Source organism: Epinephelus lanceolatus, chromosome 7 (assembly GCF_041903045.1).
Source record: "Epinephelus lanceolatus isolate andai-2023 chromosome 7, ASM4190304v1, whole genome shotgun sequence".
In the NCBI taxonomy this organism is placed as follows: domain Eukaryota; kingdom Metazoa; phylum Chordata; class Actinopteri; order Perciformes; family Serranidae; genus Epinephelus; species Epinephelus lanceolatus.
In genome coordinates, this window is record NC_135740.1 from 34,213,700 (window position 1) to 34,228,906 (window position 15,207).

The following is a 15,207-nucleotide window of genomic DNA, read 5'->3' on the forward strand; positions in this document are numbered from 1 at the left end:
GTAACACCAAAACAAAAACCAAACATGTGCTTGTCAGATATATTTTCTGAATGTATACGTTGTTGATAAGGAGTGAAGGAACAGGAAACAGGTGGATCACTGCCAGCAGCACACAGTTTTCTGCCGTTTAACCGACACCTGCTGATGTCTTTACAGCGACGAATCAATGTTTTGTTCACTTTTATTGTGACAGAGTTTAAAAACTTTTCCTGTCTGCATGTGAGCAATGAATTACAAAGTGAGACTGCTCACTGGTTTACACTGACGACACTGATTAAAGTAGTAGGGTTTGACAATATGACAACATACACCTTGAGGTGATATAAATTTGGCTACCATCAGAGAGACCGTCTGTAATGTAGCAGCTCTAACATTAATATGTCTGGATCTTTGAAGGAGTTTTAAAAATCAAAGAGCAAGACTGCTCTGTGGCTACATATGTTTTTGTTTTTTTTTAAATCAATGTAACATAGTACCTTAATTTGTCACATATCTTTAGTTTGTTGGATTATTCAACGGATATTTCTGTCTGTCTCTGTCTCTAACATATACCGTATAAAGCACCATTAAAAGTATGTTTTTATTCAAGTTTAAAGGAAAATGGTTTAAAAATATCCTGTCAAAACCAAAATTAGAGGTCCAGTGTGTAGAATTTAGGGGGCTATATCGGCAAGATTCTTAGAATTACTGGTTTATATCTACGTGAGGAATGGGTCCTCTTCTATAAAGTTTGCCAGCTGCAGCACAGTGTTTCTACAGTAGCCCCAGAATAGGCAAACCAAACACTGGCTCTAGATCAGGCCATTTGCGTTTTTGCATTGGCCACCGTAGTAAGTAGCCCCCCTGGTTTTAATCACCTGGTCCATTTGATTTGGAGAGGAGAAGACCTTTGTGGATAATTTGGCTTCCGGTAAAAGCCTCCTGAGCAATGAGCACTGCAGGAACTCTAACCGGGAGTTCATGCTTGGCACACGGGAGAAGTTTCAGCTGGTTACAATCTGAAAACCTCACTGAAAGATGCTACTAAATCTCGTGAATCCTACACACTGCTCCTTTAAGGACATACATGTCTATTAAACAAAAGTATGGCCCTGATTTATATGCAACTGTTTGTTTATTTCAAAGCTAGAGGTCTGTAATTGCACAGTTTAAAACTGGTTTTCCTCCTCTGTCTGTTGAGACTGGCATATTAAAAAATATTTTAAGGAAACAGTCTTAAAAGCCTGGAAAAGAAGGCAATCTGTAGTATTTAGAGGTGACTTTGATTTCTCCCGTGTCACACAGTAGATGTTTTGTCAATGATTTTAAAACTTTGTTGACATAAAGGTCTAAATATGTGATTGTGGTATCTTGTAAGCTCATGTGGGCTGAGCCTAAGTATGTAAATGACACAATAATTAGAACTTAAGTCATTCATTACATCCATAACACTACCTAAAATGGCATAAGCTGGTGAGAGAGAAAATAGTATCTATGTTGGCCACTTGCATACAGTAGTATCAGAGACCTCAGTTAATCTGCACTGATCTGAACAGAGCAGTTGGTGAACACTAGTGTGCAAGACGGCAGCAGGACAGCCAGCGAGCGACGCAAACTTGGAATGGGATCTTTCGTGTCTATCTCCTTGTTCTCATCATTGCTGTTATCTCCCCCTGCAGCTTCCTCATTGTCCTGCTCTTCTCCACCACCGTCACCCTCCCCCTCCTGTGCTGGTGGACACTGCCGAGGCTGGAAGATCACCTCCAAAAACTCCATGCGGCGGAGCCCGCGGAGCATCCTGCAGCTCCGCACTATCTGCATCTCGCTGAGCGTGCAGGCCCACAGGCACAGTGACTTCAGGTCCTTCAGACGGCTGGCACAAAGCAAGCCTGGTCCCACCTCCTTACCCCCGAGACTCAGTTCCTCCAGTCCGAGCCATCCTGTCCCCAGCCCGAGAGAGGCCATCTGTAACTGGTAGCCCTGCCGCCCAGTGATGCCTAATTCCAGAAACTTGAGCCTTGAAAGCCCCTCCACACCACAGGCACCATCCTTGGCAGAACAGTTCCTGAGCCCATTAGCCGAAACACGAAAGGTGTCTCGCAGCTCTAATCGACTGAGCTTCTCCCATGATGCCAGACTCTGCAGGTGGTCGTCCGTGAAAGAGGGCACATTGTGAAGGACTAACCTCTCAATACCAATCCCTGATGGAGAGCCATGCCCTTTTCCTTTCCGATCCTTTCCTTGCTGTTGAGCACTATCACTGGACGTGGCTTCTGCAGGTGAAGTAGGAGTCTGTTTGAAAAAAAGTAGAGGCAGCTCGCAGCCACGCAGCTCCAGCACCTGCAAAGACGGAGGCAGGAGCTGGCAGCTGGGCAGGCATCTCAGGTCTGCGTGCAGGAGATAGAGCTTACTCAGGCGAGGGCACTTTGTGGACAAAGCTTTGAGCCAAGACTCAGACAGAAAGGTGCCCCCTCGGGCAGACAGCAGCAAACCACGCAACCTAAGGCACCTTAATCCGCAACCCAGGTACTGACGCAGCAGGAGCCACAGGATGCGGGAGGTCACCTAACACACAGTGAACAGTCCATGTATGTGTTGAGGGTGGGGGATCAGAGGCAAGAGAGAGACAGGTTCTGTCAATAATTGTACAGACATATATTTAAATGAAACAGCATTCAGTCTGACTTATGGGGCTCATGGCAGAACAAGTTTAATTGTGGAGCACCTTTCATACACAAAGGCCATTCAAAGTGCTTTACAGGAAATACAACATGAAATATTAAAATCAAAAATACATATTTATCCACATATTTATTAATTATTATACCTTTAAAATGTAGCACGATGTCATTTTGCCAAGTAGGACACACTCCTGGATCAACATCCCACATGCTGTGTGCTTCTCTCCAAATTTCTTTGTGCTTCTTCAGAGCTAAGCTACTTCTCTAAATTATTGCTAATGCAATTAAACAAAATCCTCAGTAACAGTGAACAAAAACCTTGTTAGTGAGTTAGCTTGCTAACTAGGTTGGCTATGCTAATGAGTAAATTTGCTGATAAACTAGAATATTAGCAAGTTAGCTAAGATTGCAGTGCTCGTGTTGATCCAGGACCATCATCATCATCATCATCATCATCATCATCTTTATCCTGAATAATTTGTCTGATCCAGGTACATAATTGCCATGTTGATCCTGAACAGAATTGCTGATGTTGATCCAGGACCATCGCTGCCATGTTGGTGTTCACATAAACAAATTATCCAGAATTAGCGTGATGATGATGATGATGATGATGATGATGATGGTCCCAGATAAACCTAACCAAATCTATCCAGGATCATCATGGAAAAAAGGAGGGAACATTTGTTAATTGTGGGAATTTTTCAGCTGAAAAGTGCTCTTATCCTATCTCTTTGTCACTGAACAATATTCTAGCCTATTGGCAAGTTTACTCATTAGCATAGCCAACCTAGTTAGCAAGCTAACACACTCACTAACCCTACAGTAGCTTACATACTTTTTTTTCCGATGTTACTGAGGTCTTTGTTCAGTTGCACTGACTTAAATTTGGAAAACTTGCTTAGCTCTGAAGAAGCACAAATGAATTTTGAGAGAAGCACTGTAGCCACACACTGATGATGTCAGAGAGCTGTGATTGGTTGATTGCAATGTTGGTCCAGAACATGATGTGGGATGTTGATCTAGGAGCATGTCCTGCTTGGCAAAAAAAATCACGTCGAGCCCAAAATGTAAATGTATCAGTCTAGATATTTTGGTGTGAGTTATCGTGTGTTGGAGATATTGACCGTAGAGATGTCTGCCTGCTCTGGAATATACTGGAACTTGATGGCACTCGTCTTGAGGTGCTCATAATGATAAATCAAACCAAAAAAATTGTCTATTTCCACTTTAACTTTTAATCCATGAAGCCAGTGTAGAGCCTATAGTAATGGAGTAAAGTGTTCAGTACTCTTTTATTGTCCATACTATGATTATTTTTGCTTAAATGGCTCCAGAAATCCCTGAAAGTTTCTAGTGTACGGATGGTCAACTCCAGATTGATTCTCCATGTGCACATGTTTGCTGATTTTATCTCAAAAGCTGAGAAAAAGGGCAAGATTGATTATTTTAGCAGCAGCATTCTGAATGAACGAATGAACAAAGGCCTAAAGACCTGATAAATAATGGCATGGACACATTCCTGGACATTAATCCTCTCACTCTTGTGTTTTCTTTATAGGCTGGTATCATGCACACTTTGTCTTTGGTTTGATGTGACTGTCAAAGTTTAACCCTGTGTTCATCACACCAAGTTTTCTGGCTTGGTTTTGGTTTTCAAAGACTCTCAGTTATGGCTGTTGGAACAAATGGTTTCATGTATAAGCAATAATACATACTGTATGGTCATTTTATGAGATTGTATAGATGCTTTTATTGTGGACATGTGGTGTGGCCTTGTTCCCCATGTAAAGAAAACATTACACTGCATGACAAGCTAAAACAAAAGAAACATGTTAAAGCCACATCGCCAGTAACATCCTTACCCCCTTCCATGCAGTCAGGTCGACAGTTCTCCACAGTCTTTGGTCTTTAACAAGGCGTCTCCATCTCTTACACACTCTGAAAATCACCGCACAACACAACACATAACTTCCTCATGTGACATGAGTCACAACAAAGACACAGCTGCCTCTGACTTCTGTTTCACAGGACGATGAACTGGTAAAAACACTGTCGGTAAAGTTACATTATCCTTACCTTCCGGCTCTCACGAGCTCCCGTACGCTCAGATAAGACAACATGTCAATTAAGATGTTTTCGGGTAAGTAGTCCAGATTACAGGCTTTAAATTCATCCATTTTCTGGACAAAACTAGTTGAACCTCGGACACGGACTGATTTCCTGGCGCACACAGGTTGCGCCTGCATCAGGGACCCCCCGGAAACAGCTGCCCACAAACTGTAGGACCCACCGAGCGCCTCAGTTTACAGATTAAATCAAATATACTTCTTTATGTTCAACACTGCGAGTCTCTGTTAACAGCAGTCTCACTTCCTATAGACACCTGTCTAATTAATGACGGTAACTCTGCGGTACAGCTTATTAAAAACAGTCTGATGAAGCGATACTGCCCCCTAACGGTCATTAGGTGAACAGCCCGCCATCAATGAAGGTGATGATCTGGTATTATTCACTTGAAGAGAATTAAACGTTTTCGTGTCCTGTTTTATTATTATTATTATTATTATTATTATTATTATTACATATTTATTTTTTGGCATCGCAAACAAATTTGGCAAGACAAACAAACAAAAATGAAAAATAAAACTCATGTATTCAAATTATTTTATTTTATTGTGATAATTTATTATTATTATTATTATTATTATTATTATTATTATTATTAATTATTATTAATAGTAATCATTTTGTTCTTGTTTTTTTTTTACAATTAAGGTCTTTTTTTCAGTCTTTTTTTTCTGTGTTAACCTTGTCTCACTGTTTTTGTGTTGGAGAAAACTGACACTGACAAAAGAATGACATGTAGATAAAAATCTGAATATTGTCATTAAAAACACATCAAAGGGCCAAAAATGAAAATATGAAAATAAAATATGATGAAAATGAAATAAAAATATTTTTAATGCCTGTGTTCTGTTTTTCAGCTGCATATATTTTCCCCAGAGATTAACGTGGAGAAAGCGTATCAGAAATGTGTAGGCTAAGTGTCTAGTGTAAGTGTAAATAAAAGTGTTAAATGTTATCAGATATCTTACAGGAGTGGAATGGATCACTGAAATAGACTATACTAATATACTAGTAATCACATCAAGGTTAGACTAGGGGAGTGAGGTAAATAGATCAGCAACAATGTCTGTACTCTCAGGGCTGGAAGTAATACAAGTTAAACAAAGTCCTAGTCTGTACTGATTCAGTCTCTGAACAGTATAATGCCAGGTGCATCAAGTAATCATCAGGATTAAGGGTAGTTGTAAACTGTTGCAAGAGGAGACAATCACTATTCGGTTAAGAATAGGACACAGTAGTCTAAACAACACACTTCATATTTTAGGAAGGCATCCAACTGTTTTTTTGTGATCACCAGGTACCCCAAACCAGAGGTATGGACTTGAGTCATATGACATCGACAAAAGTCAGCCTAGTCACAACTTTGATGACTTTAGACTTGACCTGAGAAATTCCAAAAAGACTTCTGACTTGACTTGGACATTAACACCAAAAATTTGTGACTGCACTTGGACTTGAGCCTTTTAACTTGAAAATACTTGATACCTTCCCACAAGTCCAGTGATTTAAAAAGTATGCCACCAATCAATTCATTTCCTTAATCAACTAACATGAATGCTATTCATTCCCAACAAGTCAACACTGAATTCCCCACATTTACTTTGTGAAAAAATGATACCAAAGATAATTTTGTTCATGTACACAAACTATGTAGTAGTCAACAGAAAACAAATTAGGCAAAGCATGCATATTGAAAAAATGCAACAACTTTCAAAAACCTTGTTTTAATAAATAAGTTTACCTTTTAAAAAGCATGAATGATTTTTGGAAGTTTACTATATTATTACTCTGTTGTTAAATTTACATTATATTTGGTAAAAAAAAAAAAAAAAAAAAGTGCTTTATGACTTGTTTAGGACTTTAAACTCAAAGTTTAGGACTCGGGACTTTTCAGTCTTGATATGTGACTCAGCTTGAGACTTGAGTGCAAAGACTTGTGACTTGCAAAACAATGACTTGTCCCACCTGCCAGAAACTGTTGTTGAGCATGTGCTTCTTAGCTGCAAGAAATATATATGAGTGGCTGAAGGCAGAGGATACTTGTTTCCTTATGTAAACAGGACTGATGAGCACAGACTGGACACTGTAGGAGTGAACTACCTCCAGGAGGTGGCAGTACTGTCACATTAAGGATGCAAGCTGCCGTTAAAACCCAACGAAGAAGAAGAACAAGAACGTGAACAGTCCACTGCGCCTGCGCGGTCTACCGGACAAGATGGCGACCAGCAATGGAGGAGGAATGGAAGTGGATGGGGCAGGCGAGTATTTCTCATTTATCTCTCAATATCTGCCTGATATTAACATGAACCTGAACGCAGAACGATGCATTTAAGTCACATTTGTGTTGTGAGTGTCCGTAAGTGATGAATTAGCGGTGTTAAAGTCGGTAGGTAGCGAGCTTGCTGACATAAGCGGGTTAACGTACACAGCTCTGCTATAAAGCTGTCATCAAATTCATCACTTTGGGTGCTTGAGTCAATATTATATATAATTATATATATTACTATTGTGTTAGCATCAGGGACGTAAAGCTAAATCTGTCAGCTCAGGCAGGTTTGAGATAAACCACACTGACGAGCTATGACAACAAACCAATCTGTAACGTTAATAAGGGCTGGTCTTGGACGTCTGCTGTCTGTGTGATGAACCAATATATCGGCCTGTCTCTATCGGTCAGCATTTAATATTTAGATACATGTCCTTATCATTATGTTGATATTATTTCAAGGATATATTTTTCCAGTACTTTTCATTGAACAGTCAAATACAGCAACAGGATATCAATTAAGGGAAGCAGTGCTTTTTTATTTTATTTTATTTAAGAAGTATAAGTAATATATGCTAAACGTAGGGCTCGTCGGTATGAAGGACATTAAATATCACAATATTTTTGACAAAATACCTCAATATTTGATTATTGGTGCTTTCACAAAATATAATTATATATTTTAATTTTGACACTCCATTGAGCTACAGATATTTTTCTTGCGCCTCCCCTAGTGACTGGGGGAATATGCATAACCTTTCCTCCACCATGAATTAGTTATCTGATTTTTAAAACTTACCCTTTAATGATGGTTGGAAATTAGCTCCATCCACCAGCCAAATGCTGGTAAAAAATAATGCAAGTGGCTGCTAGATTTGCTTTACTTGCCAGCCAAATAACCAATGATAATCTATTAAAAATTATGTCTCTGAAGGTAAAACTTTGTCAACATCTGTGTTATCTAATAAGATAAAGTTTTCAGTCTGTTCTCACTTTAATCATTGTATTTGCAGCAAAATGTATCTAGTCGACTGAAAAAGCAATTGATAATATAATTCTAGTAAGCTACCTAAAGTTTAATTTGTATTTGTGATATTAATGATTTATGAAATAAAACAATCAAAATACGATATATATGTGACAATATGATATTGCCACACAAAAATATCTTTTTTTTCCCCCAACCCTTGTGTATGGTTATGTTTTTTTCCTCTGACAAAAACATTAGTCACACATGATGTGTCCAAGGACTGTCAGAAACTTACAATAATTTTGGTTTTTACAGTTTCTGGCTATGATATATGGTGTAATTTTGATAAATGGTTTAATTTTAAATTAATCATGCCTTCCAAACCAGGCAAAATACAAGATACAACCATTTAGATTTGTATGCCCCTCCCCTAGGCCAAAATAAAAAAAGCATGTCTCTCCCCAGTGCTTAAAAAAATTGATACCTCCTCTCCCCTAAAATAAATAACAAACAATCACTAATGTGGATAGCAATATATTACTGATATATTGCACAGCCCTGACTTAAAAGATAGGAGCTCTGACTACATCACTGACTGACATTTAATTAAATGTTTGTGGTTGTAATTTGAGCCAGACTGGATTTTTGAGGTCAGTGTTGATATTGGGCGGTTAAAAACGTACAACTGCAATACTTGTGCCAGTATTTGTATTTTAAAATAGTTGCATAATATAAACAAATCTTTTGATAATGTTGCTACGATATATCTGGAATAAGCTAATATCGCCTTTTTGGTTTGTTGATCTGGCTCTATTGTTGTCACATAGGATTGGCTTTAAACACACAACACTGAATCCCTACTTGTCGTATTGGCAAATGTTTGTGGATGCATCAGTTATCTTTTATTATTTCAGATTTGTTCATTAATGATAAATTTGATTACGGCTGGGCAATATACCAATATTTATATTGGTATTGTGATACGAGACCAGATATCGTCGTAGATTTTGGAAATCATGATATTGTAAGTGTTGTCTTTTGTTGGTTTTAAGACTGCGTCACTGTAAAGTGATGTCATTTTCTGAACTTAACAGACTGTTCTAGCTGTTCTTCTATTTTCCTTTACCTGCTTTGTGATTAAATCCACTTCACTGATGATTATTTACCAGAAATCTCATTGTGTAAATATTTTGTGAAAGCATCAATAGTCCAATCTACAATATTGTGTCAATATCAATATCAATATCAACATCGACACGTGGTCAAAAATATTGTGGTGCTTTTTTTTTGTCCACATCACCCAAACCTCAATGTGATTATTTTTCCATATTAACTGATGAATCCTCCATAAACTGTCAGGAAATTGTGAAAACTGTGTTTTACAAGCTCCCAGAACCCAAGGAGAGGTACTCAAATAGCTTGTTTTGTTCGACCAATGACCTCAGTAGCTGCTGTGGTATTAAAGCCCCTGTTGTTTGTGTCTGTGTGACTGTAGCCAGCCCCAGTGTCATGGCCTCAGGGGTCACCGGAAGCGTCTCTGTGGCCTTACACCCTCTGGTTATCCTCAACATATCCGACCACTGGATACGCATCCGCTCACAGGAGGGACGACCAATGCAGGGTATGTATGACGATGTTATGCAAATGAGATGGCATGTAAGCAGTGATGTCATGTACAGTTTGTCTCATGTTCAGCTGAGTTGTTTTGTTACTGAGTGAAATGAAACAGGTTATTATTGTGTTGGTTCTCCTGCTCAGTGATTGGCGCCCTGATCGGGAAGCAGGAGGGGAGAAACATCGAGGTCATGAACTCCTTTGAGTTGCTGTCTCACACCATAGATGACCGAGTGCACATTGACAAGGAGTACTATTACACCAAGGAGGAGCAATGTAAGTGGGTTGTTTGTGTGAAGGACAAGAATGCAGCTCTGTTTGTGTTTCTGCTTTCATGACTGATTTTTGTGAAATGCAGTGCAGCCAGTTCCTCTCTGGTAGGGTCGTTCTGCTTTAAGAACACAGAAGGGAAGTTACTCACCTCCTGCGCCCTGCTTGTATTTCAGGCCGTGACTTAATTAATGATACTGGCAAAACCAGCCTTTCTGAGATCAGTACCTAAAATACATTTTCACAGAATTGCTTCTCAGATTTTATTTGTGTGTGTGTGTAATAGGAAGAATAGAAATCTGTAAATCTGTAATATTCCTTTTGTCTTTCAGTCAAGCAGGTCTTTAAAGAGATGGAGTTCTTGGGCTGGTACACCACAGGAGGCCCCCCTGACGCATCAGACATCCACATTCACAAGCAGGTAGGCAAAAGTTACAAGGTTTCTTCAGCAATTTTCAACTTGCTTTGTATCAAAAAAGTGTGGGTAGTAAATGAACAGTGGTAAACTTCCCTCCATCTGCCAAGATATCCCACCTCGGCCCCTGGCGAAACTCTGCCAGATGACATTTTGCTGGCTCTAGAGCTGTTGCTTGAACTACAGGCTGTACTTCTGCGTTTTTTTAATAGCCTGACACAAAGAGTATAGAAGCAGGTCAAGAGGCAGGCCCGCCCCTCTCTCCAAAATCCAATCAAACAATAAAACTAAACAGTGCTGATTGATTATATATCAAGAATATGTTACTGCATTGCCTATCTCATCTAAAGTATTTTTAGAAACATATTTTAGTGCCATGTTTAGCTGTAATAGCGAGAGTTTGTGAACAGGAAGTGGGCACCATACTATGTCCTGCACAGTGAAAACAGAGGCCAAAAAAACTGAGATTAACAGTAAATCTAGGCAGGGTTGATCAAATATAAACCAAGAATATGTCACTGAGTTGGCCATTTCTCACCTCAAATGTCTTTGGAAACATGTTTTAGTTACTGTTTAACTGTAAGAGATTGAGATCATTTCTTGCCAGCCTGCCGCCTTTGTTACAAATGGACATTTATTGGTCTGGTGTGGCGCAGTGTACTCTGGTAGTTGTAGGTTTTCTCCCTCTTGCTGTAGCACCAATTTCAAAAGTACTTGCAACTTTTTACTGCATAGACAGCCTAGTTTTATTAAAAGACCATCTTTGCAGCAGTGAACGTCTTTAAAGGTGCATTGTGTACGGTAAATCTGAATGAAAGCAGAATGAACACCCATAACTTCTCTCAGACTAAATTAAGATGCAGTGAGACATAGATTATGTGTTTGTTTTTAAATTTCATCATCAAACAGTCGCCACTTTTCAGAGCAGTAGCTAAACCCCATGTGTAGAGTGTAATGGAAGGGCTGGGGTGTATGGTTTGACCATGGTCTGGATGTAGGATGGGCCTGAGACTATTCATGGCACGATGGGCACGTAGCTGTGTCTTGAATTTGATTGAACCAGCCAGCCACTGAGAGCCACTGCAGGGTGTGGAGTTGATGTTTAACCAATATGGAAATTGTGTTTACTGAATTCCAACACAGTTTCAACTCAAAACATGCAGCACCATCATTGTATTCCAAGCAGATGATGTAGTTGTTGACAGTGAAAGTAGAAAATCATTTTAAAGTCTGATAGTTACTTCAGATTATGTACAGTAGGTTTTCTTACAGTTATTTCCCTCTTCTCTGCCAGGTGTGTGAGATTATTGAGAGCCCTCTCTTCCTCAAGCTCAACCCAATGACCAAACACACTGATGTGAGTTTCTCTGCTCTTTCACTTCAAGAATAAAGACATCACAGTTGTGAAGACACAGCTGCTTTAAACAATGTGTCCTTTTCTCCTTCAGCTTCCTGTTAGTGTTTATGAATCTGTGATTGACATCATCAATGGCGAGGTAATGCTCACATTTTATATATTTCACGTCATCTACATGTCTTTACCTGTAGCAGTGACCCAGTGTACCATAGAGAAGTGTAAGAGTTTTATATGATGTGCTTTTCTGTTAAAAATCTAGGCTACCATGTTGTTTGCTGAGCTGACATACACGCTGGCCACAGAGGAAGCAGAGAGAATCGGCGTTGACCACGTAGCTCGAATGACAGCCACCGGCACAGGGGAGAACTCAACAGGTAAGAGAGGCCGTCTCTTACCTTTTGGTTTAATTCTCTGTTGCCAGATTTTGAAGGAACCCCAAAAATTAAATGGCTGTCCTGTGACCTGACTAATATACATGTTATTACGTCATTTTAAACAAATTCTGTCTGAATAGGTCTTTACTTCAATATTCTCTCTGTCTTCTCTGTTAGTTGCCGAACACCTTATAGCCCAGCACAGTGCGATAAAGATGCTCCACAGCCGGGTGAAGATCATTCTAGAGTACGTCAAAGCTGTGGAATCAGGTGAGAGGACAACAGGGCCCTAATAATGACGCTGTGAGAGCAAAGAATGTGAAAATAAGTCTGGAAAACAGCTGTTTTTGGATGAGATGCTTCCTTTTCCTCACTGTTACACCATCAAGAGAGGCCCCTGGTACACACCTCCATAATTACAAGCCCGTTTGATACTTTCTTGACAGCATTATCTTATCTCACTCTTTTGATTTACTGTGCTTTAACTTGTTTTTTTTCTGTTTCCTGTCTGTCGTCATGTACCGCAGGAGAGGTGCCATTTAACCACGAGATCCTTCGAGAAGCAAATGCCCTGTGCCACAGATTGCCGGTCCTCAGCACCATAAAATTCAAAACTGACTTCTATGATGTAAGCAAGCTCTGTGAACCTTCACATACAACATGTTTTTACATTGCTAACGCGTGGTGATTTCATTACAATGGTTAAGTTAAAGGATATGGCACTACTGTATTTTCTTACCAAGAAATTACATGAAAAGGCTTAAACCAATAAATTGTTAGTCCATCTCTCAATATCTTTGACTTCCCTAGCTTGTCTGTGGCTCTCAGCTCCAAGCCAATTCATTCCTGCTGAAATCAGATCACAAATGTTTACTTTTGTCTTTTAAAGACTCTGATTATTGTTGTTGTTGTTTTTAATTTGCTATAAAGAATCATGAAAACAATTCATAATATAGTGTGTCACAAAAATAGCAAACATATAGTACAGTATGTTATATAGAGGCAATAAAAATGTCATAGTACAGTAAACTATGAAAAGTTATATTATGCACATTACATTTTGTAGAAAAGTCACTGTGTGTCATTTCATAAAAAAGGTTATAGTATGTAATAAAAATCTCATTAAAAGTCATAGTAGAGTATGCCATTAAAATTTTCACTAAAACGTCATAACATCAAAATGTCAAGTCATCAAAAATGTCATTAAAAAGTCGTAGAATGATACGGCAAAAAAATATTACAAACTAAGTTATAGTGTGTACAAAACATTTCATAGAAAAGTCATAGTATGCCTATAAATAATTTCATTGAAGTCATACAATATTATGTAATAAAAATGTTATTTTAAAAAACACGTAGTAGGGTATGCCATTAAAAATTTCATAAAAAAGTCATAGTATAGTATGTCATCAAATAATCATGAAAAATCTCATACACGGGGCGCCGGTGGCTTAGTGGTAGAGCACACACCCCATGTACAAGGCTGTTGCCGCAGCGGCCCGGGTTCGACTCCAGCCTGTGGCCCTTTGCTGCATGTCACTCCCTCTCTCAAAAAAATCATGAAAAATGTCTTAGTATATAATATGTCATCATGAAAATCATCAAAAATATCATAGTATAGTATGCCGTTCCAAAATCATGAAAAATGTCATAGTATAATCTGTCATCCTAAATTTCATCAAAAAGTAATAGTATAATGTGTCAGTAAAAATGTCATTAAAGTGATAGTATAGTGTGTCACAAAAAGAGAGTGCTTTTTCAAATTCTGCATCTTTTCCCCTCTGTAGCAATGTAACGACGTGGGCCTCATGGCCTATTTAGGCACCATCACCAAGACCTGCAACAGTATGAACCAGTTCATCAACAAGTTCAACGTCCTGTACGACAGACAGGGCATCGGCCGGAGGATGAGAGGACTCTTCTTTTAAGCTGGCAGTTCGCCGAAGCAGAGAAGCAAACAAGCACTGCAGTTTCTTTTTCTGTTTTGTTCTTTTTTTGGTTTGTATTTTTGGCTAGCAAAAACAAATTCTACAGTAGCTTTTAAACAAGTTTACCATCTTCAAACACAAGTGTATCTAAAAGCACTTAAGTACACCAGTCAGTAAGAGATATGTACAAAATTGCTCAACTCTTTCTTGGGTATGCACAGAAATGAATCCACTGTACATGAACGTTATATTATTTTACCCCGTTTGTTTTATTGTTTCATGTTTCTGTATGTAATAAATGATCTGCTGATTTTTTTCATGGGACTTTAACTCCTCTTCTTTTTCAACTTGAGAGATTCTAATATGGCAGACCTTCCAATTTTGCCGTTCTAAAATCATGAAAAAATGTCATAATATATAGAATGATGTTCGAAAATCGTGAGACATGTCATAGTATGGTATGGTGTTCCAAAATCATGAAAAATGTCGTAGTATAGTATGTCGTTCAAAAATCATGACAAATGTCATAGTTTAGTATGTCATTGAAAAATCATGAAAAGTCATAGTATAGTATGTCATGAAAAAGTCATGAAAAAATCATGAAAAATGTCATAGTATAGTATGGCGTTCCGAAATCATGAAAAATGTCATAGTATAGTATGTCGTTTCAAAATCATGAAAATGGCATAGTTTAGTATGTCGTTGAAAAATCATGAAAAATGTCAGTATAGCATGTCGTTCGAAAATCATCAAAAATGTCATAGTATAGTATGTCGTTCCAAAATTATGAAAAATGTCATAGTATAGTATGTCGTTTCAAAATCATGAAAAATGTCATAGTATATTATGATGTTCTGAAATCATCAAAAATGTCACAGTTTAGTATGTCATTTCAAAATCATGAAAAATGGCATAGTTTAGTATGTTGTTGAAAAATCATGAAAAATGTCATAGTATACTACGTCATTCGAAAATCATCAAAAATGTCAGTATAGCATGTCGTTCCAAAATTATGAAAAATGTCATAGTATAGTATGTCATTCCAAAATCATGGAAAATGGCATAGTCTAGCATGTAAATCATGAAAAATGTCATGGTATAGTATGTCGTCAAAAAATCATGAAAAATGTCATAGTATAGTATGTCGTTCGAAAATCATCAAAAATGTCATAGCATAATATTTCGTCCAAAATTATGAAAAATGTCATAGTATAGTATGGTGT

The 15,207-nt window shown here is 38.3% G+C and overlaps 2 protein-coding genes across 2 annotated transcripts; one reads left to right on the forward strand and one right to left on the reverse strand.

Annotated features, from left to right (window-relative positions):
• Nucleotides 1-131: 131 nt before the first annotated feature.
• On the reverse strand, nt 132-5,043 carry LOC117260592 (F-box/LRR-repeat protein 12). Its single transcript, XM_033632580.2, has 3 exons — nt 4,740-5,043; nt 4,526-4,601; nt 132-2,544 (listed from the first exon to the last, which is right to left on the reverse strand). Exons 1-3 carry the CDS (start codon nt 4,907-4,909, stop codon nt 1,513-1,515), a joined length of 1,278 nt encoding a protein of 425 aa, XP_033488471.2. The 5' UTR covers nt 4,910-5,043; the 3' UTR covers nt 132-1,512.
• Nucleotides 5,044-9,488: 4,445 nt separating this feature from the next.
• Nucleotides 9,489-14,308, forward strand: cops6 (COP9 signalosome subunit 6). Its single transcript, XM_033632414.2, has 9 exons — nt 9,489-9,647; nt 9,785-9,916; nt 10,243-10,331; nt 11,620-11,682; nt 11,774-11,821; nt 11,942-12,056; nt 12,234-12,326; nt 12,584-12,684; nt 13,844-14,308. Exons 1-9 carry the CDS (start codon nt 9,536-9,538, stop codon nt 13,982-13,984), a joined length of 894 nt encoding a protein of 297 aa, XP_033488305.2. The 5' UTR covers nt 9,489-9,535; the 3' UTR covers nt 13,985-14,308.
• The last annotated feature ends 899 nt before the right edge of the window (nt 14,309-15,207 follow it).